Genomic DNA, 24,775 nt, shown 5'->3' on the forward strand with positions numbered 1-24,775 from the left:
TTCGCCCTCTGCCGGTCTGTAAATTTGTTGTCCCTAATGTCTGCTGCTTGACCTTGTTGTAATGGATTGCCATCTTCAAAATTTTAAGGATAGAGGCAACATGACGCTCACTGTATCCCTCTGCTAGTAAATCCAGAATTGAGCCCTTCTTTGCCTCACTCAAGACTTTTCTTTTCAACTCCTTTGGCATGATTAAGAGTTATTTTTTCATTCAAATTACTTTTGGACTATTCCTAGCATTTGTTTTGCCATCCAGCTTGTCCTATTGTAAGAGGATTGTGAAGACCACAGCAGTGTTTTTTATACTTTCCCTCGTTACATAAGATTTGGTTCATGTGATCACCTAATCAAAAGCACATTAAGTAGAATGAGGTGGACTTTGGTTGGAATTCAACTGACAATGGAATGGAATGACTGTCAGACATGTAGAGATGGTGATTTTTTAGAAAACTGTGCAGTGGTCTCTTAATTTTTGCCAGAGCTGTATATCTTCCATGTGTTGGAATTCCATGAGTATACACTGTACGTTCACTGTGAGCTGCTTAAGCCTATCTGGCCTAATAGTGAAAGCAGCCATGGCTTCATCTTTCAAACATCAGCCAATTGCGTAATTGTCTTGACGATTGGAGTGCTGGTTCGTGATCATCGAGCAACGGACAGGGAGATATCTGTGGGATCTCCCGGCTGTTCCTTGACATTGTGGCAAAGAAGCTCAATGCACCAATCATCCCACTGGTTTTGCATGCATCCACTTCCTTCACTGGTGACTGACTCAGTCGGTGGCAAATAGAGCTTGATCCAATGTCTATGGGAGCGTCCCGACTTTTCCCTCGACAAATGATATGGAATGAGAAAGAGATGCGGCCATGGAAATTCTGACAGTCAATCCTTTTGATTGATGGGGAGATATGCTGATACAAGCCTCTGGCAGCAGCTTATCTTTTATAAAGTACACAGGAACATTCCCCAGAGCGTTCTTGTGTGGGGAGTCTGGGGAGGGAACGGTCATCCAAATGGTCATTCAACTGACTTATCTAGTGTGTATAGATACCTAACAGGCTCCAGATGTGTTTTTCTATAATCCTAACAGTGGTGTGGACTTTTACGAAGGGAATGATGGAAAAATTATTAAATTAAAAGATGTTGTATGAATTGCCAGTTACCATTTGTATTGAGGAACTGTATGTTGCCAATTCCCTGTAAGGCTACATTTCCGCTATGAGCCTTTGAAGAGTTTTTGATGTTGCAGATTTTCTGCACCATTTCTACCCTATTTCTAAGTTAAGTTACTTGCGTTTTTCCATTGCCTTTTTAGAGCGTTTTTTTTTTTTACGTATGTTTTTTACAATGCAGTTTTTTTTGCCTCTTGTTGGTATGTAACATTTTTAAACAAAGCTGCTTTTGTTTTTGATGCTTTATTAATACAGTCATGTGCAGATTACATGTGTTTTTGATGCGTTTCCACCCCAGAAATGCATTAAAAACTCATGTGCGTTTTTTAGTTGCGGATTTTCTGAATCTTAGGCAAATATATGGGGAAATTCTGCACATAAAACGGAACGTACCCGCAAGAGAAATTGACATGTTGCAGATTTGAAACACGCACCGCAGGTCAGTTTATGCTGAATAAAAGAGAAGCACAGTCGGCATGAGATTTCTATAAATTTCCATCCACTTTGCTGGGACTGTAAGATGCTGCGTATTTTTTCTGCGTCAAACTTGCCAAAAACTCATCATGGTCTGAAACTAATATTGATTTTTATCCTAAATGTCCATTTATTTTTTATAATGTGTTTGGTTTTGTTTTTTAAATGGTTTAACTAAAAAGCCCCTACACTTGCCTCTCTAATCTAACTGATTTATTTACTTTTTTTTATATATATATATTTCCATTTTAATGACGCTCTGTTTGAGAATCCCCCAGTGCGTGCTGGGATACTCAAATAGGATGTCATCAAGGGGCAGAGGCTGCAGTCACTGACAGCCTTTGTCCTCACCAAGAAGCGAATCGTTATCAGTGATGTCTATTTCAGAGGCAGGGCTAGTCACTGCTGTACTGAGCATGCGTCGGTTGTCAATCCCAACGTATGTTCAGAACGAGCTCCCTTCTTACTATGCAATATTCTTCTCATTGCATAGTGACAGTGCACTCACTCGCTGGCTCTATAGTGGATAGAAGATTTCCCTTGAGTGAAAATACAAGACATCTAAAGGGTGAGTGCAAAAAAACAAATATTGTTGTGGCAAATGCACATATTCATCTACACTTAGACTTGTCTCCCCTTTTATCCTTCTTTATATCGCTGGCTCTGGTGAGAAGTGATGAGCCAGTATGCAGAGACTCATCAGGAGATTACCTGATGAGCAGACACCAGCTCCACCCCCGAAACTGACGTCACTTTCGGGTCAGAGCTGGCCTCTATTCTCCCTGCTCACCGGTTAATCTCCTTACTATGCTCACTGACAGTATGCTCTGATCCCGGCTCATCACTTTTAATTAGTCTGTGAGGGAGGGAGCGCACTTTAACTGTGCACTGAGAAGAATATTGCATAGTAACATGAGAGCTTGTACTGAGCATACGTCGGAATTGACAACCGACGCATGCTCAGTACAGCAAGGACTAACCTAGCCCTTGAAATGGATGTCAACGATGACTCTTCCTTTCAGGGTGGGGACCGAGCTGTGGTAGTGACCACAGCCTCTGCCCCTAGATATATGTTATGTTAAAGAGAACCCACCATTAGGATTTTTTTTTTTACCACAAACGAATGGTGTGTGTGTGTGTATGTGTATGTGTATGTACAGGTGTTTTTAATGCTGATTAAATCCCTACCTTTCTTGTAGAAATTCATGTTGCAGTTTTAGAGCAATCCATAATTGAAATTGTATGCTAATAAGTTACTAGTGCAGTTGGTGAGTGTTGCACTGCTAATTCTGCTTCCTCTCTTCCTATTCCCCGCCCTCAGCCTGCCGCTTATCTCTAAGGCTATGTGCCCACGATGCTGATTTGAAGCAGAAATTTCCTGAGCATTTCTGCATCTCCTTGGCAGAAAAAACACATGCGGATTTCTCATGCGTTTTTACATGCGTTTATTTCGAGCGTTTTTCCAAGCGATTTTGAGCATCACTTGGAAAAGGGCTTGACAAGTTGGTCACACAATATAAATCCATGCAACTGGCATGGATTTATATTGTGTGACCAACTTAGAGGAAATTTCTACTTCAAACGATGCATCTGAAGTAAAAAAAAAAGTAAAAAGAAATAAAAAAAAACTTATATTCACCTCTCCGGCGGCCCCCGATCTCCTCCCGGCAGCATCCTCTCTCTCCTCGGCGTCCCATGGTGTTCTGGAAGGATCTGCGGTGACATCATTTAGTCAGCTGATGGTCACGCGACAATCACCTGACCGCTGACGTCAGCGGTCGCCTGACCATCAGCTGACTAAATGACGTCACCACATGTCCTGCAAGTACACCGTGGGACGCCGAGGAGAGAGGACGCCACCTGGAGCAGACCGGGGAGCTGCCGTAGAGGTGACTATGAATATATTTTTTTATTTTTTACTTTATAATTCTTTTTTAACTTGCAGGTACGATGGTACCCGGGTTGGAGGAGAGTCTCCTCTTCTCCAGACCTGGGTACCATCCGCGCATTGAACTGCATAACATCCGCATGTATACATGCGGATATTATGCGGTTCAATGCAAGTCAATGGGTGCAATTTCACTGCGAAATCACGCCCAAATTGGTTGTGCTGCGGATTTTTCCACAATGATAATCCGCAGCAGAAATTTCCGCAGCATGTGCACATCACATGCGGATTATCATTGGGATACAGCCAAGACCTCTTACCAAGCGATTTTAATGCGTTTCCGAGGCGGAAATGCATTAAATCCGCATCTTGGGCTATGTTCACACATTGCGGTTTTTTTATGCACATTTTCAGCTGCTTTTTACATTACCAGCAAAGTCTGAGATTCCAGAAATCTCATGCACACAGCTTGGTTTTTACTTGATCGGTATTTTGTGCTTTGCATGTTTTTTTTGCAGAATAGAGCATGTCACTTCTTTCAGCGTTTTTTCACTCATTGGACGTAATGGGTGGTGAAAAAAACGCTGAACAAAAATGCAGGTGTCACGTTTTTTAGCTTTTTTTTCAGCGTTTTTTTTGTGCCAAAACCAGAATGAGATTTTTTTTCACTGAACTTCAAGTACATGCATAAAGAAAGAAAAGGACAGTGAAAAAATGCACCAAAAAGCAACCAAAAAATCCTGAACAAACTGCCTAAGAGATCAGGTTTTGCTGCAGAAAGCATAACTCAACTCTGAGGAGGGCATGTTCTTTTCTCACTCCATGATTCTGCCTTCTTATGATTGGTCAACTTCATGGAGGGGAAGAAGTATATGCCTCCAGAGACAAATCTCTAGTAACACCCAACTATAACATACATTGTAACCTTATTTTTCAAAGTTAATATCTCCACAATAGAGAGAAGAAATTTAAAAAAAAAAAAATGTTTTACTGATATGGCCAGTTGAGCATGTTCAAACTGGTGAGAGGTCCTCTTTAATAATATCTTGTCTACAGTGATATTAGTTTTGTTGGATACATATTAATTACCATTGATTTTCCCTTTTAATCTTGCAGGCTCTGAACAATGGATTCCCTAAGTGCAGCCAATGGCAACTTTGCTATTAACATGTTCAAGAAGCTTACAGAAAGCAACAACAAATGCAACTTGTTCTTCTCGCCAATCAGCATCTCCTCTGCTCTAGCAATGATTCATCTAGGAGCTAAAGCAAATACGGCCTCTCAGATGTCAAAGGTGTGCACTACATTTACACCATCTCTGCTTTATCTGTAGTCAGATTGTGATGTCTGACTTTACTTTTTATTTATTTTTTTAAAACCATTATGGTACAATTGTTCACAATTGCCAAGAGAGTTGGTTTTGCCTTTTTATTTATTTTTTGTTAGCCAAGTCTTAAAGCGCATTAGATTGAAATTGGTTTATACATTAAGAGTAGGCATCTGTTCACTTCAAAGTGTGGTGGTTCCTTTTGAGGTTTCCATTGGACTTTCTAGTATTCTGTTCTAACTGCTGGGAGTAGAAAATAAATTTAGTGTTCCATTGTCCTCTCAGTGCTCTGCATTTTATTATACTCGCTCTCAGTTCTACATCCAATTACATGCTTTTTTTCACTAAATCCCCCTCCACCATTTGCTTTTTTTTTTTAATTTTTAGCTGTATTATCAGAGATCACTATTCGCCCTCATCCCCGAACCCTAGAGTGGTTCAAATGAGACCTTCTCTGCAGGGTCTACTATAGGCAGTAGTTATGCATGCTATTGTGGTAGTTATACCTTTTGGGATAATGCCACTATTATTATTATCATGATTCATTTTTAAAGCACCATTGATTCCATGGTGCTGTACATGAGAAGGGGTTAATTACAAATATAAATTACAGTCAAGAAACCTACTGTGACAGACTGGTACAGAAAGGAGAGGGCCTGGCCCTTGAGGGCTTACAGTCTACAAGGTAATGGGGAAGGAGACAGTAGGCTGAGGAGTTGCAGCAGCTCCGGTGGTTGTAAGGTGGCTTATTGCATACTGTAAGCTTTCTTGAAGAGATGTGTTTTCAAGTTCTGTCTGAAAGTTCTGCGGGTGGAGGATAATCCGACATGTTGAGGCACATAATTCCAGAGCATGGAGGATACACATAGAAGTTTTGGAGGCGGATGGATGAGAAACGTATAAGTGTGGAATAGGGTTGGAGGTCTACGAAGGACTAGAGATTACGTGTTGGAAGATATCGAGAGATAAATTCAGAGATATATGGCGGAAACAGATTATGGCTGGCTTTGTAGGTCAATGTTAGTAGTTTGAACTGGGTACATTTGGGAATTGGAATCCAATAAAGGGATTTGCGGAGGGAAGAAGTGGAGGAGTAGCGAGGAGAGAGGTTGATTAGTTGGACAGTGGAGTTAAGGATGAACTCGAGAGGTGCGATAGTGATAGCAGGGAGGCCACAGAGGAGGATATTACAGTAGTCGAGGCAGGAGATGATGAAGGCGTGGACTAACATTTTAGTAGATTGAGGGCTGAGGAAAGGACTGTTTCTGGAAATATTTTTGAGTTTGAGGCGGCAGGAGCTTGGATGTACAGTTTGAAGGACAGGGCAGAGCCGAGGGTTACTCCGAGACAGCGGACTTCCGGTACTGGGGAAAGTGTGATGTCGCTTATTGTGATAGATAGCTCGGTAGGGGAGTTAGGTGAGATGGAGGAAAGATGAGGAGTTCAGTTTTGTCCACATTAAGTTTTAGGAAGCTAAAGGAGGAGGATATGGCTGATAGACACTCTGGGATTCTGGACAGCCGAGTTGGGACGTCTGGGCCAGAGAGGTAGATCTGAATGTCATCAGCGTGTAGATGGTACTGGAAGCCATGGGCCCTTGAGTTGCCCTTGGCCAAAGGTATAGATAGAGAAGAGTAGGGGTCCCAGGACAGAGCCTTGAGGGATACCAACAGAGAGAGGGCGGGATGAGTAGGTAGTATGGGAGTAGGAGACGCTAAATGTGCTGTTAGAAACGTATGAGGAGATCCAGGAGAGGGCAAGGTCTTTGATGCCAAGGAAAGAGAGGATCTGTAGTAGGAGGGAGAGGTCGACTGTGTAGAAGGCAGAGGACAGGTCTAGAAGGAGGAGTATAGAGAATTATCTGTTAGATTTGTCAGTAAGTCGTTACTAATTTTGGTCCGGGCAATTTCGGTGGAGTGGTGGGGACGGAAGTTGGATTGTAGGTTGTCAAACAGTGAGTTAGATAAGAGGTAGGAGGAAAATTCAGCATGAACATGCTATTCAAGAACTTTGGAGGCAAATGTGAGCAGTGAAATGGAACAATAGCTGGATGTACAGATCTGTTCGAGGGATAGTTTCTTTAGGATAGGTGTGATCATCGCGTGTTTGAAAGCGGAAGGGAAGGTACGAGAAGGTAATGACAGGCTAAAAAGATGGATTAGAGCCAGGAAAAGCGTGGTAGTGAGGTTGGGGATGAGGTGGGATGGGGTCAAATGCACAAGTGGTGAAGTTGAATTTGGAGAGGAGATGAGAAAGTTCTCCTTCAGTGTTGGTGGGGAGGAAGGTTATGAGGAAAGGGCATTGGTCTGTTATACATAGGGGTTGTGGTTGAGCAGTAAAGACTTCCCTTATTTGGTCAATCTTATTTTTGAAATGTGCAGCAGAGTCTTCTGCAGAGATGAGGGAGGTCGGAGGGAGTTAAGTGTTGAATAACTGTTTTGGATTGTGGGAAAAGGAAGATACAGGGGTTTTGAATTAGTTCACTTTAGCAGAGGTGAAGGCTAATTTGAATGTCAAAGTTGCTTGTTTAAATGTGGTGAAGTTCTCTAGCGAGTGCCTTTTCTTCCAGCACCGCTCTGCAACCCCGTACACTTGCCGAAGCTTTTTATTAAGGTTATTGTTTATTGATTCGTCACACTCTGCCATGCACGAGAGAGGGGTGACAGAGACAATAACTGATGCGAGTGCTGCATTGTAGAAAATGTTGGCACTGTCTGTATCGTGGAGTGAAGATATGGAGGACAGCGGTAGAACAGAGTCAGGGAATATGTGAATGTCTTGCCAGTGTGCCAGGTTTCTGCAGGGGAGGTGCTAGTTGCTGGACATGGAAGGCAGGCGAGAAGGGCAGGGATGAGAAAGTGAGCAGATGGTGGTCAGGGGAAGAGGTGAGGTTAGATAGGGAGCAGAGGCGGGTGAAGATAAGGTCTATTGTACCGTATATTTCGGACTATAAAATTCACCGGACCATAAGACACACTCCAAATTTTGGGGAGGAAAATATGAAAAAAAATGTACAATGATGGTGCGACTTAGAGTCTAATTTTACAGTAGCTTACCGGGGTCAGGTGGCTGCGGTAGAGCAGGGTCACTGGAGGCAGGGTTGCTGCTGTAGGAAGCTGGCGGCGGCAGGAGTAGGGCGATACTGCGGAACCCGAACTGGGTTAAAGGGGGTATTCGGCAGTGCAAGGCTGAGATGGGCCACGGGCTTTCAGAAAATGTTGGAGAAGTCACCACACTTTCCATTGTTTTCACTGTAGTGGACTTTGGGAAAATGGCCGCCTCTGGCATTGAATGCGCAGATTGAGATCTCTGGAGCCGAGATCTAGTAGGTGGGGAATTATAGGAAGGAGAAGTAGTGGGGGTTATCAGCTCTGGGGGTCCAGGATTGGGAGATATAATGCCAGCAGTGAGGGGAAGGAAAAAGAAAGCAAACAAGTGGGTGACAGTGCTAGCTTGTTTTGTGTTTTGGGAGGTTTAGGAGCAGGACTGCAGATGAGGTCATGTGGGGAGGTAGGACGGAAGGAGGAATAATAATTTGTTTTAAGAGTGCTGGGGTTTGGGGATGGCAACGTAGAGCAGGGCATATGTAAGCATGGTGAATGAGTAAGTGTGGAAAAATAAAGAGGAAAACAGTTAAAAACAATGGTAGCTCTTACCTTCTGGTTATTTCAGCAACATTTCTGGTATATTTCTACTACATTTATAGTATATTTCTGCTGTGCTCTTAAAGAGCTGCACTAAAATATAAGGGTATGTGCACATGGTCAGGAATGGCTATGGATTGAACGCAGCGCACTTGCGCTGCGTGCAATTCGCAGCGGACAGATGTTAGAGCATAGTGGATGGGATTTCAAGAAATTCCATGCCCACCATGCGTCTCCGTGCTCCTGCGGATCACCACGGACATGCGGTGCGTCTTCACAGACCGCAGCATGTTAATTTCTCTTGCGGAGACGCTAGTCTCCGCAAGAGAAATTTTATCAGTGCAAAATATAGGATGCGGTGAATCCGCATGTGGTCAATGAACACATGCGGGTTCACCTGTGTGCAGCGCTTTGGACGCCGCATAGAGCATGCGGCGTTCAAAGCGCTACCAGAAAGGATCGTGGGCACATACCCTAATTCTGACTTGTTTTGTAGGATCTTGAATGTTCTATTGCGAGCTGACATGGAAGAAATAAGATGGTGACCATTGATGTTTCAAGTAGTTACTGACAATTTGTCTGAGATTGGTACCCATTTGACAGATTAGAGTAGTGAGGTGATAACTAGCACATGATATCTGCTTTTGTAAATTACTCAATGTGAAATATTTTGTTCCAGGTGCTGCAGTTTGAAAAGGCAAAGGATGTCCATGCTGCATTTCAGGCCCTGATAAGTGAAATCAACAAACCAGGCACAGATTATCTTCTAAGAACGGCTAACCGCCTGTATGGTGAAAAGTCCTTTTCATTTCTCGATGTAAGTGAATTGTTCTCTTGAACTTGTACAAAACACAAAATATTTTAGCCCACATAGGTCAGTTCTGGGAAAAATTTTGGCTTGTGGGGCACATCCAGCGTTTGGTTTATCTAGTCCGTGGTTGGACAGAAACAGCTATAGGGCAAGAAACGGTGGTGCAGCGCCTGTGAGATTAGGGAAGCCTGGTGTCCGCAATTCGATTTAAACAATGGTATATTAGGGTGCCTCTGGCTCCCTATTTTACCAGTCAGCTAGTGTGTCTGACCATCAGCAATAAGCAATTGCATATCTGAGTATTTCTCAGCAGCAGGATAAGCTGAGCAGTAGATGAAGCAGGATGTGAGAAGACTACAAAGCTGTGGGCTGCTGAAGACACAATTTAAGAATAGCTCTGTAATTCAGATCAACATTAAGCGATAACATTAATGTGAAATAATATTGACTAGAATTAATTTCAGCCCATCGGTGCTTCCCTCCACAACAGTCAGAGTGTCCTAAGTGGCCCTTCAGGAAAATGAACTGCCCACTCCTGATATTGGCCATTACTGTTATTTAAGATGGTGGTATCTGTTCAGTAACACTGACAAAGGAGGCAAAGGATGAAAAATGTTCTGGAAACATTCACTTAAAGAAAGATCATTCATGGACTAGCGACTGTCAAACAAATCGTGTTATCAGTCGCCTGAATGTTTGGTATGCTTGAAATTATAAATTTTCAGCTAATTAAGTTAAATGTGGCTGTCTTAAAAGTCATCAGCTCTGTTTTCTTTTTTTCTTTTGTGCAAAGTTCTTGCAGAAAGAAATGGAAGTTTGTAGTGTAAACCCTCCACATCTCACTTAGTACTAGAAACCTCCCATCAGAATAGTGATGTGAGAATTTTATGATGTTATGTCTTCGACCAAAGAAACATATTTTTTTGTGAAGCCTCTTGGTAAAATTATTTGCAGACTGATGTAGCTAAGGTGCTATTTGCATTTTCCAGGAATTCCTGGGATCTACTCAGAAACACTATCATGCAGATTTACAGTCTGTGGACTTTTCTTCGAAGGCAGAAGACTGCAGAAAGGAAATAAATTCCTGGGTTGAACTAAAGACAGAAGGTACTGACAGGATACATTTATTTATCAATCTATGCTATTGGCTCCAATTTAAAGAGGCTGTCCAATCTAAGAAATTTATGGCATGTCCACAGGATATATACCTGACGGGTGTGGGTTCTACCCCTAGGATCATAATCTATATAAACAGTAGGACCCTGCTGCAGGGAATAGAATGGTGACCACAAAGTTCTGAAAATTCTGTTCTTGCTTAGATATTTTTGAACTCTCAGGCTGTGTGCACATTGTGCATTTTTGCTGTGTTTTTCTCCACATGGAATTAGGCCAAAAACGCTAGGGAATCCTTATGCCAGCTAATTAAATGAGAATCCAGAAGTTCTGTGCACATGATCAGTAAATTTCCTTTTGAGTATTTGCAGTGAGTTTAAATCTGCAGCATGTCAATTTTTTGTGCGTTTTTGCTGTGTTTTTCACCCGTTGACTTCAATTGAGTCGGTCAAATCCGCAGGTATAAAAAGGATTGCGGATTTGCTGCAGATTTCTGCTGCGTATGTGATTGACTCAATTAAACTCAATGGGTCAAAAACACACAAAGAATTGACCGTGGGTCACAGGCATCGTGTGATGAGACTACTACTTCCATCAGCCTACGGCTGCTGCCACCGATAACAGCGAGATCAGGCACCACTGATGGGACAATGGGTCTCTCACCAGCCTGTGCCTGTGACCTGCGGTCAAGAAAAAAAATAAAGTTGAAATAAAAATAAACATACTTCCCTTACACCAAATCCTCGATGCCCATGTCGCCTGTAAAAAATCAAAAGTTAAAAAACATCATGTACTCACCTTAACGCCTAAATCCCGTTGCCTATGTCGCCTATAAAAAATAATAAACCACCATATTCCTCACCTGTCTGCCGTAATACAGAGTGTCCCACGGCGATCGGATCATGTGTAGAACAGTCACATCGAGAGATGTGACTGCTCTACCCGGCAGCCGGTGATATACCGACAGGAGCGTGATCACTCCCCCAGTGTATAGCGCTGAGCTGCCGCGAGAGAAGTCACACGAGTTCATCAGCTGATGAGCTTCGGTGATCTCACACGGCAGCTCAGCGCTATGCACGGACACAGGAGCGATTTACACTCCTGTGTCAGAATCAGCCTGCTGTCATGTAAAGCAGTCACATCGGTGACTGCTGATGTGACTGTTCTACAAATGATCCGATCGCCGTGGGACACTCTGGATTATTTCATCACTTCGGACAGGTGAGGGATATGTTTTTTTTTTATTTTTATTTTAGGTTCGCAGTGTATCGAACTGCCAGGACCTGCAATGACGTCACGAATCAGCTGATGGTCACGTGACAATCAGCTGATAAGTTTCGGCATCGATCAGCTGATGCTCACCCAGGGTGGTTAGCTCACTGGAGCTGATCTTCAGCTGATGAACTCCAGTGACCTCCTTCAGCAGCATGTACAATGACAGGGGGTGATTTTACTCCCCTGTTAGTATACATTGCTGTCTTCTACAGCAGTGACATCAGTGATGGCTGATGTCACTGCTGCAGAAGTGACCCAGATCGCCGTGGGATACTTGGCGGTACGTGGACTGCGTCGTTGACGGTGGACAGGTGAGAGATATGTTTGTTTTTTTACATTTTTTTCAGGAGATCGAGGGCTTCGCGGAGGCGTGTAATAAAAAAAATTGTAGAACCGTGTGTTTTTATTTTATTAAAATAGTTTAGTCTGGCCGTGTCTTACGCAGTTAACTACTACGCAGTTAGTAATGGGGCATCTTATAGACGCCCTCCATTACTAACCTGGGCTTCACGTCAGCCGCCATTACAAGGCTAACGTAAACCCCCAACCCCATTTCCCACTGTCACCTCTACAGGGCAGTGGGAAGAGCGAGGCTAAGCGGCAGATTTGGCGCATCTTATGGATGCACCATTTCTGAGACTGCTGAGGGGTAATATTAATAGCCGCGGATGGGGCTAGTGTCCATGGCCCTTTCCCTGGCTATTAATACCAGCCTGAAGCTGTCTAGTTTAGCCTTTGCTGGTTAGATTTTATAGGGGGACCCCACATCAATTTTTTTCTGGGTTCCCCTGTAAACTGGCCAGTAAAGGCTAAACAAACAGCTGTGGGCTGCTATTAATAGCCAGGGAACATTTTTGGCTAATGGCCCCTTCCGCGCCTACTAATATCAGCCCTCAGCAGTTGACTTTCCCTCTGCTGGTTATAAAAATGACGCTGGAGCCCACGCCATTTTTTTTTTTTTTTTTTTTTTTTTTTTTTTAAATTTAGGCTCTGTGCCCACGATCCGGACATAGCAGCGCTTTGGACGCAATTATTTTTTTTTAATCCAAAACGGTTGCATTCTATTGAACGCAGGTAAACCCCCTTGTGTTCACTGAACCATGTGTATTTACCGCATTCAATACTTTCTAGTGGCCAATTTTATGTTGCGGAGACTAGCGACTCTGCAAGAGAATTTGACATGCTGCGGTCCTGAAAGACGCGCCACATGTCAGTGTCCACGGGTGATTCGCAGCCTCAGATGCACGCATAGTGAACATGGAATTTCTAGAGATCCCATCAACTATGCTGTAACATCTGGACGCTGTGGGTTTGACGCTGTATAAACACGCAGCGTCGAACCTGCAGCTGCTCCTGACACTGGCCACGTACCCAAACTCACCCGCAGCATGTCAATTTCTGTAGTGGACACGCTGGTCTCCGCTGCAGATTTTGACCGATTGAAGTGTCATTATATGCGGTGGATTCACATGTACCGACAAAAGTGCGGCATTAGAACACCGCGTTTTTGGACACAGCGTTTTGGACGTTGTGTCCAAAGCGCTGCTGATTGGGAGACGTAGCTGCTAACGAACCAGATGTGAAATGTTAATTATGGCCAGGGGAAATGTTTGCCTAATGGCACCTGCCCAGGCTAAAATTCAGCTCACAGCAGTCGCATAAATTACATGCTAATGAAGATTGGGTGAATGGGATTAGCTGACACCTAGCTCTTTTGTTTGGTTATGTCAAGGTGTCAATCAAACCTTTTCATGACCGAACTTAAAGTAAAGAGTTAAATAAACACAAGCACGGTTTAAATACTTTATTTGAATTACAGCAGACACATTCTTTAATCATTTAAATGAACCGACATACTCACCCCAGTTCTATGGTAATCCAAGGGTTTAAGCAATGTCCCACCAAATAACTTTATTTAGCGCCAAAAAGCATTCATTGATGCACAAAAACGCATGTAAAAACCAAATGCGTTTTTTCTGCCAGGGAGAGGCAAAAACGCTCAGGAAATTTCTGCTTCGAATCCTGAACATGTTCACATACCCTATCTTTGGGAAGTTTTCTTTTGTTATTCAGGAACAAATGGATATCGTACATTGTCATTCTTTTTATGCAATATAAACAAGTATAAAATACATAACGCTTCATTTATCAAAAATTTCTCTAGAAGACAACTGAACTAAAGTAACTAGTCAAAATATGGCGTTAATGAACTGGCTGAAAGCAAGAACATTTTTTTTTTCTGTTAGTTCTTATAAATGTAGCCCAAAATGTTGAAACAATGTGAAGTGTTTTTTTTTTTTAGCAGGAGCACATTATTCAATTGGTGCCACAGTCTCTGCCTCAAAACACAACACATGCTTAGTTGATGTACATTATTTGGAAAAAATTATGGGAACACACTTCTTAAAGGAAGATTGTCAGCAGATTTTTGCTGTGTAATATGGGAGCAGCTTGATGCTGTGTTTTTCTGTTTCAATAAAATCAGTGTTTTAGCAGGGGAATATCAGTAGAGTACAAATTGGCCTCATGTCCCCTAGTCCAACCCTGCTCCCAGCACTGATTTGGCAATTTTGTCAATATACAGTATACACAGAAAGTGGGTGGGGTTATACACCGCTCAGCATCCCAAGCTCTGCTAGATCTTCAGCAGAGAAAAAGGATTCTGTCACAACTGCTGTACCCAGTAAACTAAGTGATACATCTCGGGAATCAGGGTCTTTGTCCCTAAATCATGCTGCTGTCAGATTATGTAGCTGATAGATTCCCTTTAATAATTTGACTTCAGGTTTTTCATTGCATCCTATTGCCGTAGGTGTATAAAGTTCAGTCACTAACCATGCAGTCTGCCTTTACAAGCAAAAGAGAAAGGGTCATTAGAAAATTAGAAAGAGCTTTCTAAATTCAAGCATGGTACTGTAATAGGATACCACCATTCTAAGAAGTCAGTTTGTTAAATTTCTTCCCGACTAAAGATCAACTGTGGCTGAGTTGCTTTGGTTTCTAAATGTTTTCACTTTTCAATAATACCAATCACAAAGGGGAGGACGAGTAAAGCTAAAGAGTGGGGTTGCTGAGGCATATCTATAGAAACTTTTTCACGCGCTAATCCTTTGATTACTCAACTGCAGAGTTCCTAACCTCCCCTGGTATTAACATCAGCACAAAAACTGTGTACTGGGAGGCTTATAAGCCTTTACATCACCAAGCTCAATAACAAACATCATGGTGTAAAGCTTCCAGCCACTGGACTCTGGAGCAGTGGACATGTGTTCCGTGACGTGACAAATCACGCTTCTTTATCTGACAGTTTGATGGGTGAGGCTGGGTTTGTCAAATGACAGGAGAACATTGTCTGACTACATTGTGCCAATTGTAAAGTTTGGTGCAGTAGAGATAACGATATGGGATTGTTTTTCAGGGGTTTGCTTAAGCCTTTTAGTTCACCAAGGGTGTTTTGAGATTTTGCAATTGTTGTGGCCAGGAAATTTTTTTGCACTAGTTACTTCTCAAGGGCTTTTGAGGGGCATAAAAGCTCCTCTTGGTGTAATGTGTAGGTGTCCAAATATTTTTGTCCATATAGCATATATGAAGCCCATGTGCCTCTTATTGTAACGACCGTCGATACACCTTTTAATGGTGGTAGTAAGGGTACTCATTCCTCAGCGCCGCATTTTAATGGCGCTTAGAAATAAGGGTATAGCGCCCTGGAGAACATGATCGGGGTCGGTTTTTACGGTCACCTGTCACGTGATCGCAGTTATTCACCAAATAACTGCGATCACATTTAAAAAAAAAAAAAAAGTGTGATTTAAAATTAATTTCTATCTCCTCTGATATGATCTAACATATCAGAGAAGAGCGAAATTGGGTCCCCGAGCCCCCTACGGTACCGGATCTGTGATCTCCTGGCCCCCCTCCTTCTTCTGCTGAAAGAAAAGCTTACGCATGTGCAGTGCGCCCGCCAAGATCTGCCTCCCTGCACCCGGCAACCGCTGGGAGTTTTCTCATTGGCTAATGGCTTTTGATTACTATGATAGTGACCCTATCACAGTGATCAAAAGCCCCCAATATTAGTAAACATGGCAGCACTTGGGCTGTGCTTCTCTCTTGTCTCCTTGTAGTTGTTCTGGGAAAGAAGAGAGATAAACTACACCCGAAATGCTGCCCTGTCAGTGAAGAAAGTCAAAAATTAAAAATTTTGCCTCCGTTCTACCTACTGTTACTGTAAATCTCCTGAAGCTTATTGATCACTCCCCACCCCATCATCCTGTGTCATCCTCCTTGTCAGATTTTTTTTATTTTTTTCATTCTTTGCAACTAGGTTTAGGCTTGTTGGGGTTAGGATTGCAGTTTTTTCAAAAGTAAAAAATACTAGTGTTAGATTAGGTTTAAGTGTAGTAGTGTTAGATTAGGTTTAGGCTTTTTTGTTAGGCAGGCGTATAGAAAATAGTAATGGCTTGCAGAACATTCAGCGCGGAGCAGGCGTACACCCTGCTTTGCTCTAGCAGCTCCGAGCTCTGCCATTTGTCCAAACCGAACTTTTTGTCCATGTGGGGTATCGCCGCGCTCATAAGAAAGTGGGTTACAAATTGTGCAGTCCACTTTTCGGTGTTGCCTCTGGCAAAAGAGAGAAATTTGGGGCTAAAGCAAGATTTGTGAAAAAAATGAACTTTTTCAATATGACAACCTAATGTTCTCAAATTCTGTGTTGTACATGTGGATGCAACATGCTCACTATACCCCTGGATAAAATCCTTGCGGGCTGTAGTTTCCAGTAGTGTTGAGTCGGAGTCGTTATAAAATGGACCGACAACGACTCCTAAAATAGATAATAAATTGGGAACAGTAGTGCAATGCAGTTTATGGGGAATATTTTTTTCATAAGAATTTGGGAAAGTTTTGAAATGTTCTATTCCTGATCTAAGGGTCTAGACTTTTAGCTGAGATGAATCTGTGCTACAGTAAATTTATCACTTAAACATGAGCCATGTATGAAGGAGTCGGAGTTGGTGTAATGGAAATTGAGGTCGGAGGTTTGGCTTACCGACTCCACAACCCTGATAGTTTCCAATTCAATTGTGGGGATTTTCCACTGGTTAGCCACATCAGGAGCTCTCCAAACCTGACATAGCGTCCTCTCTCGATTCTATCCAATCTTGCATTCAAGAAGTCAAATGGTGCTCCTTCCCTTCCGAGCCCTGCTCTGCGCCCAAATGCTGCTAATTTTTCTTGCACATTTGAAGCAGTTTGAAAACTGCAGCGTGTCAATTCTTTTAGCGGTTTTCACATATTCTACTGAATGGTGAAAAAATGCATGCAGAATAACTAACGTATTTTATGCTGCGTTTTTCCTGCCAACACTTCAGTATTTGCAGCAGAAATGTCTGCACCAAATACTTAAGGAGTGCACATAACCCTTAGTGATGGAAAGCAATGACAGGTCCAATATGTTTTTTTTCTTGCATTAAATCACCTGTTGATAAATATGGCATTTGTTCCATGGAGGACAGATACCAAAGAACTAAAAAGAACTTGTATCTTGAACATAGGACTGTCTTGCATTAATGCTCGACTTTAATTTCAGGCAAAATCCAGGACCTGTTGCCCAGTGGCAGTGTGGATTCCCTTACCAAGTTGGTGCTTGTCAATGCAATTTACTTCAAAGGAAATTGGGCAAACCAGTTTGACAAACAGTGCACACATGAAATGCCCTTCAGGCTAAATAAGGTATGCACAAATATGTATTTTTTATATTTATTCTTCTAGGGGATCTGGCAGCAAAGTTTGGGACATGTTCTTTATCCTGTCTGCCCAAATGACCCAAGGAATTGTGATGTTTGGTCAATAGAAATTATATATTAAAATGTGTCTGCTGTGTTGTTTTTTTTCAGTCCACTGTATTTTCCCCAATACAATGCTGAGATGTGCAATGTAGTATTCTAAAGGTAGACTTTCAGTTCCTGCACATAGACCATCACAATTTGATCTGAGGTTTAACCCCTTAGCGATGGTTGCTGTACATGTATGCGATCACTGTATGTAGCAGACTCAGGAGCTCAGCCAGCTTTGTTTAATGTCAATGCAGGATGTGACATGTAACGTGGCCACCTAAAAGTAACTGATGCTCGTATCAGTTTAACCTTTTAAAATGCCACTGTCAAGCATGACAGTCTTCGAACCCACGTGTCTTAATTGTGGGGTGCCAATTCATAGCCATGTCAGCTTGGGACATTCTGGGGACCTCATGCCAGCATGTGAGATTGCAGGTTCAAGTTCCCTAAGGAGACTAGTTAAAAATGTAATAAGATTATTATTATTATTATTATAGCGCCATTTATTCCATGGCACTTTACATGTGAAAAATGGATATACATACAAGAACAATTACAATAATCTTGAACACAACGTGACAGCGACTGGTACAGGAGGAGCGAGGTCCCTGCCCGCGAGGGCTCAGTCTACAAGGGATGGGTGAGGATACAGTAGGTGAGGGTAGAGCTGGTCATACAGCAGTATGGTGGATCTGTGGTTACTGCAGGTTGTAGGCTTGTCGGAAGAGGTGGGTCTTTAAGATAAAAGTGTGTGTGTATATATAATATGATCTCGCCCACCTTTTTCCCCAAACATAAATGGTGAAATGTAAAGAATGAAAAATTAACATATTTAGTATTGCTGCATGCGTAATTGCCTTATCCTCTTAGATTAGATTTGGTGCTCCTTGGTAAACATTTAGAGCTGACTCCAGATCAGAATAGGATGTGCTCACACTCCAAAGCTCTATGTCCCTTTACATAAAAATAAGACTATCTACAGTGATCCCTAGCTTATTGATAACTCCTTAATCGCCTACACATCGGATAGGTGATAACTTGTTGATTGGTGGGGGTCCACTAGTTGGCAGAACTGGGAACTTTTATCCTTAATAGAGTGTAGTGGCTGAGCGCTTGCTCAACCACCACTCCAGTCATTCCCTATGTGGCTCCCAAGCGCCGCTCTCTGCTTTTTCCGCCAATTTCATAGAGCATGAATGAACTGAGCTGCAGTTAGGTGTACAACTTGAAGCTCCATTTTGTAATGGGAATAAAAAAATTCCCCTTTCTGCTTATTAGTGTGGGTCCTAGTAGGTAGGACACCCAAAAATCAGTTATCACCTATTCTGTAGACGAGTGATAGCTTGTTTTCAATGGACAACCCCATTAAGGAGATTAATAGAAGGAAAGCAAGGGATTTGGAACTGTCACCAAGAAATGGAGCCTTGACCTGTTTGAAGATAGTTTACGAAATGAATAAGCCCATCATTCTTGACTTATTAAATAAAAACACCAAGAAGGATAGGTGCACTTTATAGTCTGCAAAAGCTTCATTCAATCCTCTCCACATAAGACAAAATAAATCACACAGAAGCTGCATGTGTTTTGACCTCAAATGGTATTCTATTACATCTTTCTGCATTTGTACAAACTTAATTATTTGAGCTTTAAACAAAATGTGTTCTCTTATTCAGAATGAAACCAAACCAGTGCAGATGATGTACAAAAAGGCCAAGTATCCAATGACTTATGTTGGGGAATTGTTCACCAAAGTCCTTGAGATACCGTATGTTAATAATGAATTGAGTATGATCATAATGCTTCCTGATGATATTCAAGATGGGACTACTGGACTAGAGAAGGTAAGGAACTCTTCACTAGAAGTCCATATTCATTCCACTTTTTTAAGGTTTTTTTGGAAACAGTGTGCATTGATCTTACCTAAAGCTTATGGTTAACAGTTCTTCCTCTGCATCTCGTGACTAGTAGGAACTGGGCATAACCCTTTTCCTTGTGGAGATTGCCAGCTTGTGTAGGGAGTCTTTTTAAAAAAATGCAAATTTAACTCTCCTCCAGAAGACAGTAAGTTATCTCCCTAGTTCCACCTATTGGCACCTATCTACTTGATGTCGGAACCCTCCCTTTTTTAGGCCTTGCCACATGACTGGGATTTTATACTAATTTAGAATCTCCTGGAAAAGGAGACACCAATCTGCAGCTGACTATTTTGGGGTACTTGCCCCTCCAGTTCATATATATAAATAATGTTTTTAATCTCTCATGTGATGTACTTAATTACACAGATTCACCAAAGATATGACTGGTGGTCTTACTGATAACGCCAAAATACAAAACCACATCTGCTAGGATAATCCATTTCAGAAACTAATAATTATTAGAACTACTGTTTGGCTGATTAAATAGTAAATGGAGATGGTCATCTGTAATGACTGTAATGAATACTTTACAATTGTATTACACATGTTGAAGAAGTTAAAGTGGTTATCCAAGAATGTAATAAAATGGCCCTGTCACATAATTCTAAGGCTGTTTGCCCACTATGCGTTTTTTAAGCGTTTCCGCAGCGGCAATTCCGCTGCAGAAGCGCTTAAAAACCGCTTGGTAGAAGGTCTGCTATGTTCCCCAATGATAATCCGCATGTGCTGAGCACATGCTGCGGAAATTTCCGCTGTGGCTTATCATTGCGGAAAAAAACGCAACACTACCAATTACCATGATGTCATGGCTGGTCCTTTTACACAACCGCGAGACACCGGGAAGACCGGATGCATCTGATAAGGAGATTGGGGGCCATCAGAAGGTAAGTATAATGTTTTTTTTTTTTTACCATTTTTATTCTTTTTTTTTAACCAACTTGGTCACACTATATATAATCCATGCCGGTTGCATGGATTTATATAGTGTGACCAAGTTGTCAAGCACTTTCCAAGTGATGCTAAAAGCGCTTGACAACCCGCATGCGAAATCGCATGATCATAACGCTTCAATTACGCTTGTCCCTGGCAGGAAAAACACATATAAAATCCGCATGCGTTTTTTTTCTGCCAGGGAGATGCAGAAACGCTCAGGAAAAATCCGGAACATTTCTGCATCGTGGGCACTTACAGCAGTCCGTCCTAGTCAAATGTCAGGATGGGCTGCAGTCATAAAATATACAGTTCCTGAGTCATGTGTCTCAACTGACTGAGGAGATGTATTGTAAGCACACATACTTCCATGAGTCAAGGAAAAGAGCTGTGACATCAGAAGAAATAAAAATTCTCTTTGGCTGTCTGAACACGGTATTTTTTTTCCAGCCACAGTCTCCTTTGCTCAGTCAAGGGATTATTTATTTTTTCTGATGTCACAGGCCTTTTCCTTGGATCAAGGAGGTATGTGTGTACGATTCAGCTCCACTGTCAGTTGAGACAACGAAGCAGGATGCAGGCTAAAGAAACACCGCTCTTGAGACCTGACACTTGACTAGGACGGGCTGCCGTTTGTAATAAATTGGCCGTCCCCTTCAAATAATTCATTCTTAAAGAACCACTTTAAGTAAGTGTATGAATTACAGTCAGACAATTACAGTAAGGCTGAATTACAGTCAGAATGACTTTGGTGGTCTGGTGTACTCACTATGCTTGATCATTATGTAATTAATAAGAATGTATAATATTTGTTCAGTTAGTTATGTTTTCAGCGCTTTTTAGAACCCTGGATACTACCCCGCTTACACTAAATACTGCAGGTGCTTTTCTCAGCCCGTGGGAAGGTCTGCTTGCCTCTTTCTGTTTCTAACCTTAGTGCTGTATAAGAACGCTGACACTAACAAGACAAATGGATCTGGGTGCAATTTATGTAAGGCACCAACACAACTACAAATAAACCTGCATACTACATAAATATGGACTCATTACAGAGATTGAGTTGACCTTACTGTTAATTTAATTAAATTAAATTTTTTTGTTTAACTCTGTAAAGTTAATTTATTTTTTTTTTCGTTTTCTCTTGAGTAAGCTGTACCCCTGTCTTTTGTTGTGTTTGTTTTTTCTCCATATGAGAGACCAGTCACAGAAACTGGCTTGGTATTGTTTAGTGTGTTCCATCTTGTACAAGAAACTGGAAGGCTGAACATTCAGAATTTCTTCTTTAGATTGCTAGCTGTTTGGCTAGATTCACATCTGTATCCAAGGCTCCTGTGGTCTAAAAAAATTAAAATGCTGATAGTTTGGTACATTTAATACAACTTAACATTCCCCCAACATTTCTCAATGAAGGAAAATAAAATCAAGCAGAATGTTTCCTGAGAAAAAGATGCTGCCAAAATTGTCTGGCAGGACTCTATCCACCCTCTCTGTCCTTGGCTGATCCTAGTTTACATGTTTGGTGGAAATGCCTTGTGGCCAAACAAGTGATCCTATGAGTTTGACCAACATCATTTACTGTACTTTTTCTGTCCCATTTTTTTTTCTATCTTTTACACTCATTTCCTAGATCTGATGAAATGGCAGCATTTGTCCTGAGTTCCAAGCTTGGACCACTGCCCTACCACATGCATAGTTTCTAAATTTCTAAGACCTCTTTGTAATGTAACTGTTGTAATGTTTTGTTCTTTTCAGCTTGAAAAAGAGTTATCATATAGCAAATTTTTGGAATGGACAGATCCAGAAAGAATGGACATTACAGAAATGGAGTTGCATTTGCCAAAGTTTAAGCTAGAAGACGATTATGACCTGAAATCTGTACTTAGTGACATGGGAATGCCTGATGCCTTTGACCAATGCAAATGTGATTTCTCAGGAATGTCTAGTAATAATGATCTAGTCCTGTCTAAAGTAGTGCACAAATCTTTTGTGGAAGTGAATGAGGAGGGTACAGAGGCTGCCGCAGCCACTGCTGGCATTATGATGTGTCGCTGTGTTATGATTGTGCCAAAGATTGTCTGTGACCATCCTTTTCTGTTCTTCATCACTCATACACAAAGCCGCAGCATCTTGTTTGCTGGTAGATATTCTGCACCCTAAGAAATTACATCAGTTCACTTCTAAGGGTCATTCAGCCTACGGAAAAAGTTGAACCGTAGTCACAACTAGGATTTCCTTCTTTGCTCTCCATCCACAACTTAAATCCATTTAATTGTTATGTGCCTTCTATATTACACTTATCACTGTATCCACAAAATAAAATAACATTTAATTCTTTATATTGAAAATCTGTTTCTCAGATACAGCAAGTCCAGATTTAACTTAGATAATTAGGCCATATAAGCTCCATTGTGCTATGTATCACAGCATGCTTGGTATGTTACCACCCACACACCCTGTGGTTATGCTAAGCATATTTACAGTACCTTACATTTTATCTGAGGCCTATAGGTACCCATATAAAAAAAAAAAAGGAATGTTACTGTCCAAATTTTTTTTTCCCCGGTAGCCCCTTATCATTTATAAGAATGTGTTGCCTTTTCGATTGTTGGAACCTTTTTTTGCACAGATTTTGCCATTAAATTGATAATAAACCAGTGATTCCAAATGGTGTGTAGCCTCTTAAGGATTTGATTGTAGAATGTCTTAATACAATTGGGCCTATATACAGTGTCATTCTAATGTCACCCTGCTTAAACTGTATGTTTTATGTATCCAGACATAAGGAAAAAAAATTGCTTATCTTTAGGTCTATACATTAGATAATTACAACCATCAGATAACACTGTGTCATTATTTATTTAACAAAAACTAGGCCAAAGTGCATAACAGTGTGTGAAAAATAAAGTACACCCCATGAAGTAATACCCTGTGGGATGACTCTTAGTAGCAATAACTTGAAGTAATCCTTTTCGCTTTGAGTTTATCTGGCTCTTGCATCATTCAGGAGGAATTTTGGCCGGCTATTCTTTACAACGTTGTTCAACTTCTTTAGAATTTGTATACAATCGTCTGTGCACAGCTCCCTTATGACTCTTCCAGTTGGGTTGAGGTCTGGACTTTGACTAGGCTATTGCAACACCTTGATTCTTTATCAGTCATTCTGACGTAGAATTACTCATGTGCTTCAGATCATTGTTTTGTTGTATGACCCAGTTTCGGCCAAGCTTTAGCTTTTAGATCGATGGCTTCATGTTTGTCACTAAAATACTTTGGTATAAAGAGGAGCTCATGGTTGACACAATCGATGACTGCAATGTACTCAGACCCATTGGCTGCAACACAAGTCCAAAACATCACCCCTCAACCATTGTGCTTCACAGTAAGTGAAGTGTTTGTGTTGATATGCGGTTTATTTTTTGAAAGTGTAGCATAAGGCAATATGGCGCTTTGGTCTAGTTTGTCTAAATGACCTTGTCCCAGAAGATTATTGCAACTTATTACAGTTTTTTATGCTGCTATGTGCGTTTTGTCGGTTGTGGTTTTTTTTTTTTTAAAGAAAGGGGTTTTCTCCTGGCAACCCTTCAAACAAGCCTTACTTGTTCCATTTTTTTTTAATTGTTCTGCCATCAACTTCAACACTTAATTCGCTGAGGCCTTTAGAGTTTGAGCTGTAGAGCTGGGCTTTTCTGCAATTTCCCTGAGCATTGCATGGTCTCACCTTGGAGTGAATTTACGAAGATGTTCATTCTTGGAAAGAGTGACAACTCTCTTGAATATTTTCCCTTTATGAATAATCTTTTTCACTGTAGAATTATGGACTCAAAATTGTTTGTAAATGACCTTATTTATCTTTATTACCAGGAAAGCAATGAGGGTGTACTTAATTTTTCACACACTGAATCTGCATTTTGGTGTAGTTTTTTTGTTAAATAATGATAGTGTATGTTCCCATTTGTTGTTGTTCATATGAGGTTCCATTTATGTAATGTCCTCATACTTACAGTATATCCAAAGAGTTCAAAAAGGTTGTATATTATTGTCATTTTTCAGAATATTTGCACTACTTCTGCAATTTGCTCTCTGTTCATATGAGATTTGCAATGATAATTTCTCTAATTTTTCGAAATATAGGTAATATGTTCTTAAACCCATAACATTTAAAAGCCACAATAAATTGTCCAAAATAATATAATGTGTCTGTTCAATTATTTTATTTTCTGTGCAATGGTTTACATGTGTCCTTCACCAGAACAAGCACATTTTCAGGCACCATGTGATATATTACTGCATAATGTTTTGGCCTTTTAACAGATATATACATGTTTAGCTCATGTTTTTGGCTTTATTTTTTATTAATGTTTGCAGGGTATTTGCAGCCATGCAGATTTTTTTCC

General features: G+C 41.2%; 1 protein-coding gene across 4 annotated transcripts in view; it reads left to right on the top strand.

Moving 5' to 3' along the window:
* Nucleotides 1–24,775, top strand: part of LOC141265511 (serpin B6-like) — a 47,099-nt gene that overhangs the window by 16,726 nt on the left and 5,598 nt on the right. The window contains exons 2-8 of one of the 4 annotated variants that reach the window (XM_073678679.1): nt 2,140–2,214; nt 4,651–4,828; nt 9,185–9,322; nt 10,306–10,423; nt 17,289–17,431; nt 19,209–19,376; nt 22,134–24,564. In XM_073678679.1, the coding sequence (XP_073534780.1) occupies nt 4,661–4,828; nt 9,185–9,322; nt 10,306–10,423; nt 17,289–17,431; nt 19,209–19,376; nt 22,134–22,538 (1,140 nt within the window). In that variant the 5' untranslated portion in view covers nt 2,140–2,214; nt 4,651–4,660 and the 3' untranslated portion in view covers nt 22,539–24,564. Of the gene's footprint in view, nt 1–2,139; nt 2,215–4,650; nt 4,829–9,184; nt 9,323–10,305; nt 10,424–17,288; nt 17,432–19,208; nt 19,377–22,133; nt 24,565–24,775 lie in introns of those variants that run through there. The other 3 variants (XM_073678681.1, XM_073678678.1, XM_073678680.1) reach the window with 3 other exon arrangements.

Source organism: Phyllobates terribilis, unplaced genomic scaffold, assembly GCF_046119375.1.
Source record: "Phyllobates terribilis strain yellow unplaced genomic scaffold, ASM4611937v1 Scaffold_4__5_contigs__length_816908805, whole genome shotgun sequence".
NCBI classification, from domain to species: domain Eukaryota; kingdom Metazoa; phylum Chordata; class Amphibia; order Anura; family Dendrobatidae; genus Phyllobates; species Phyllobates terribilis.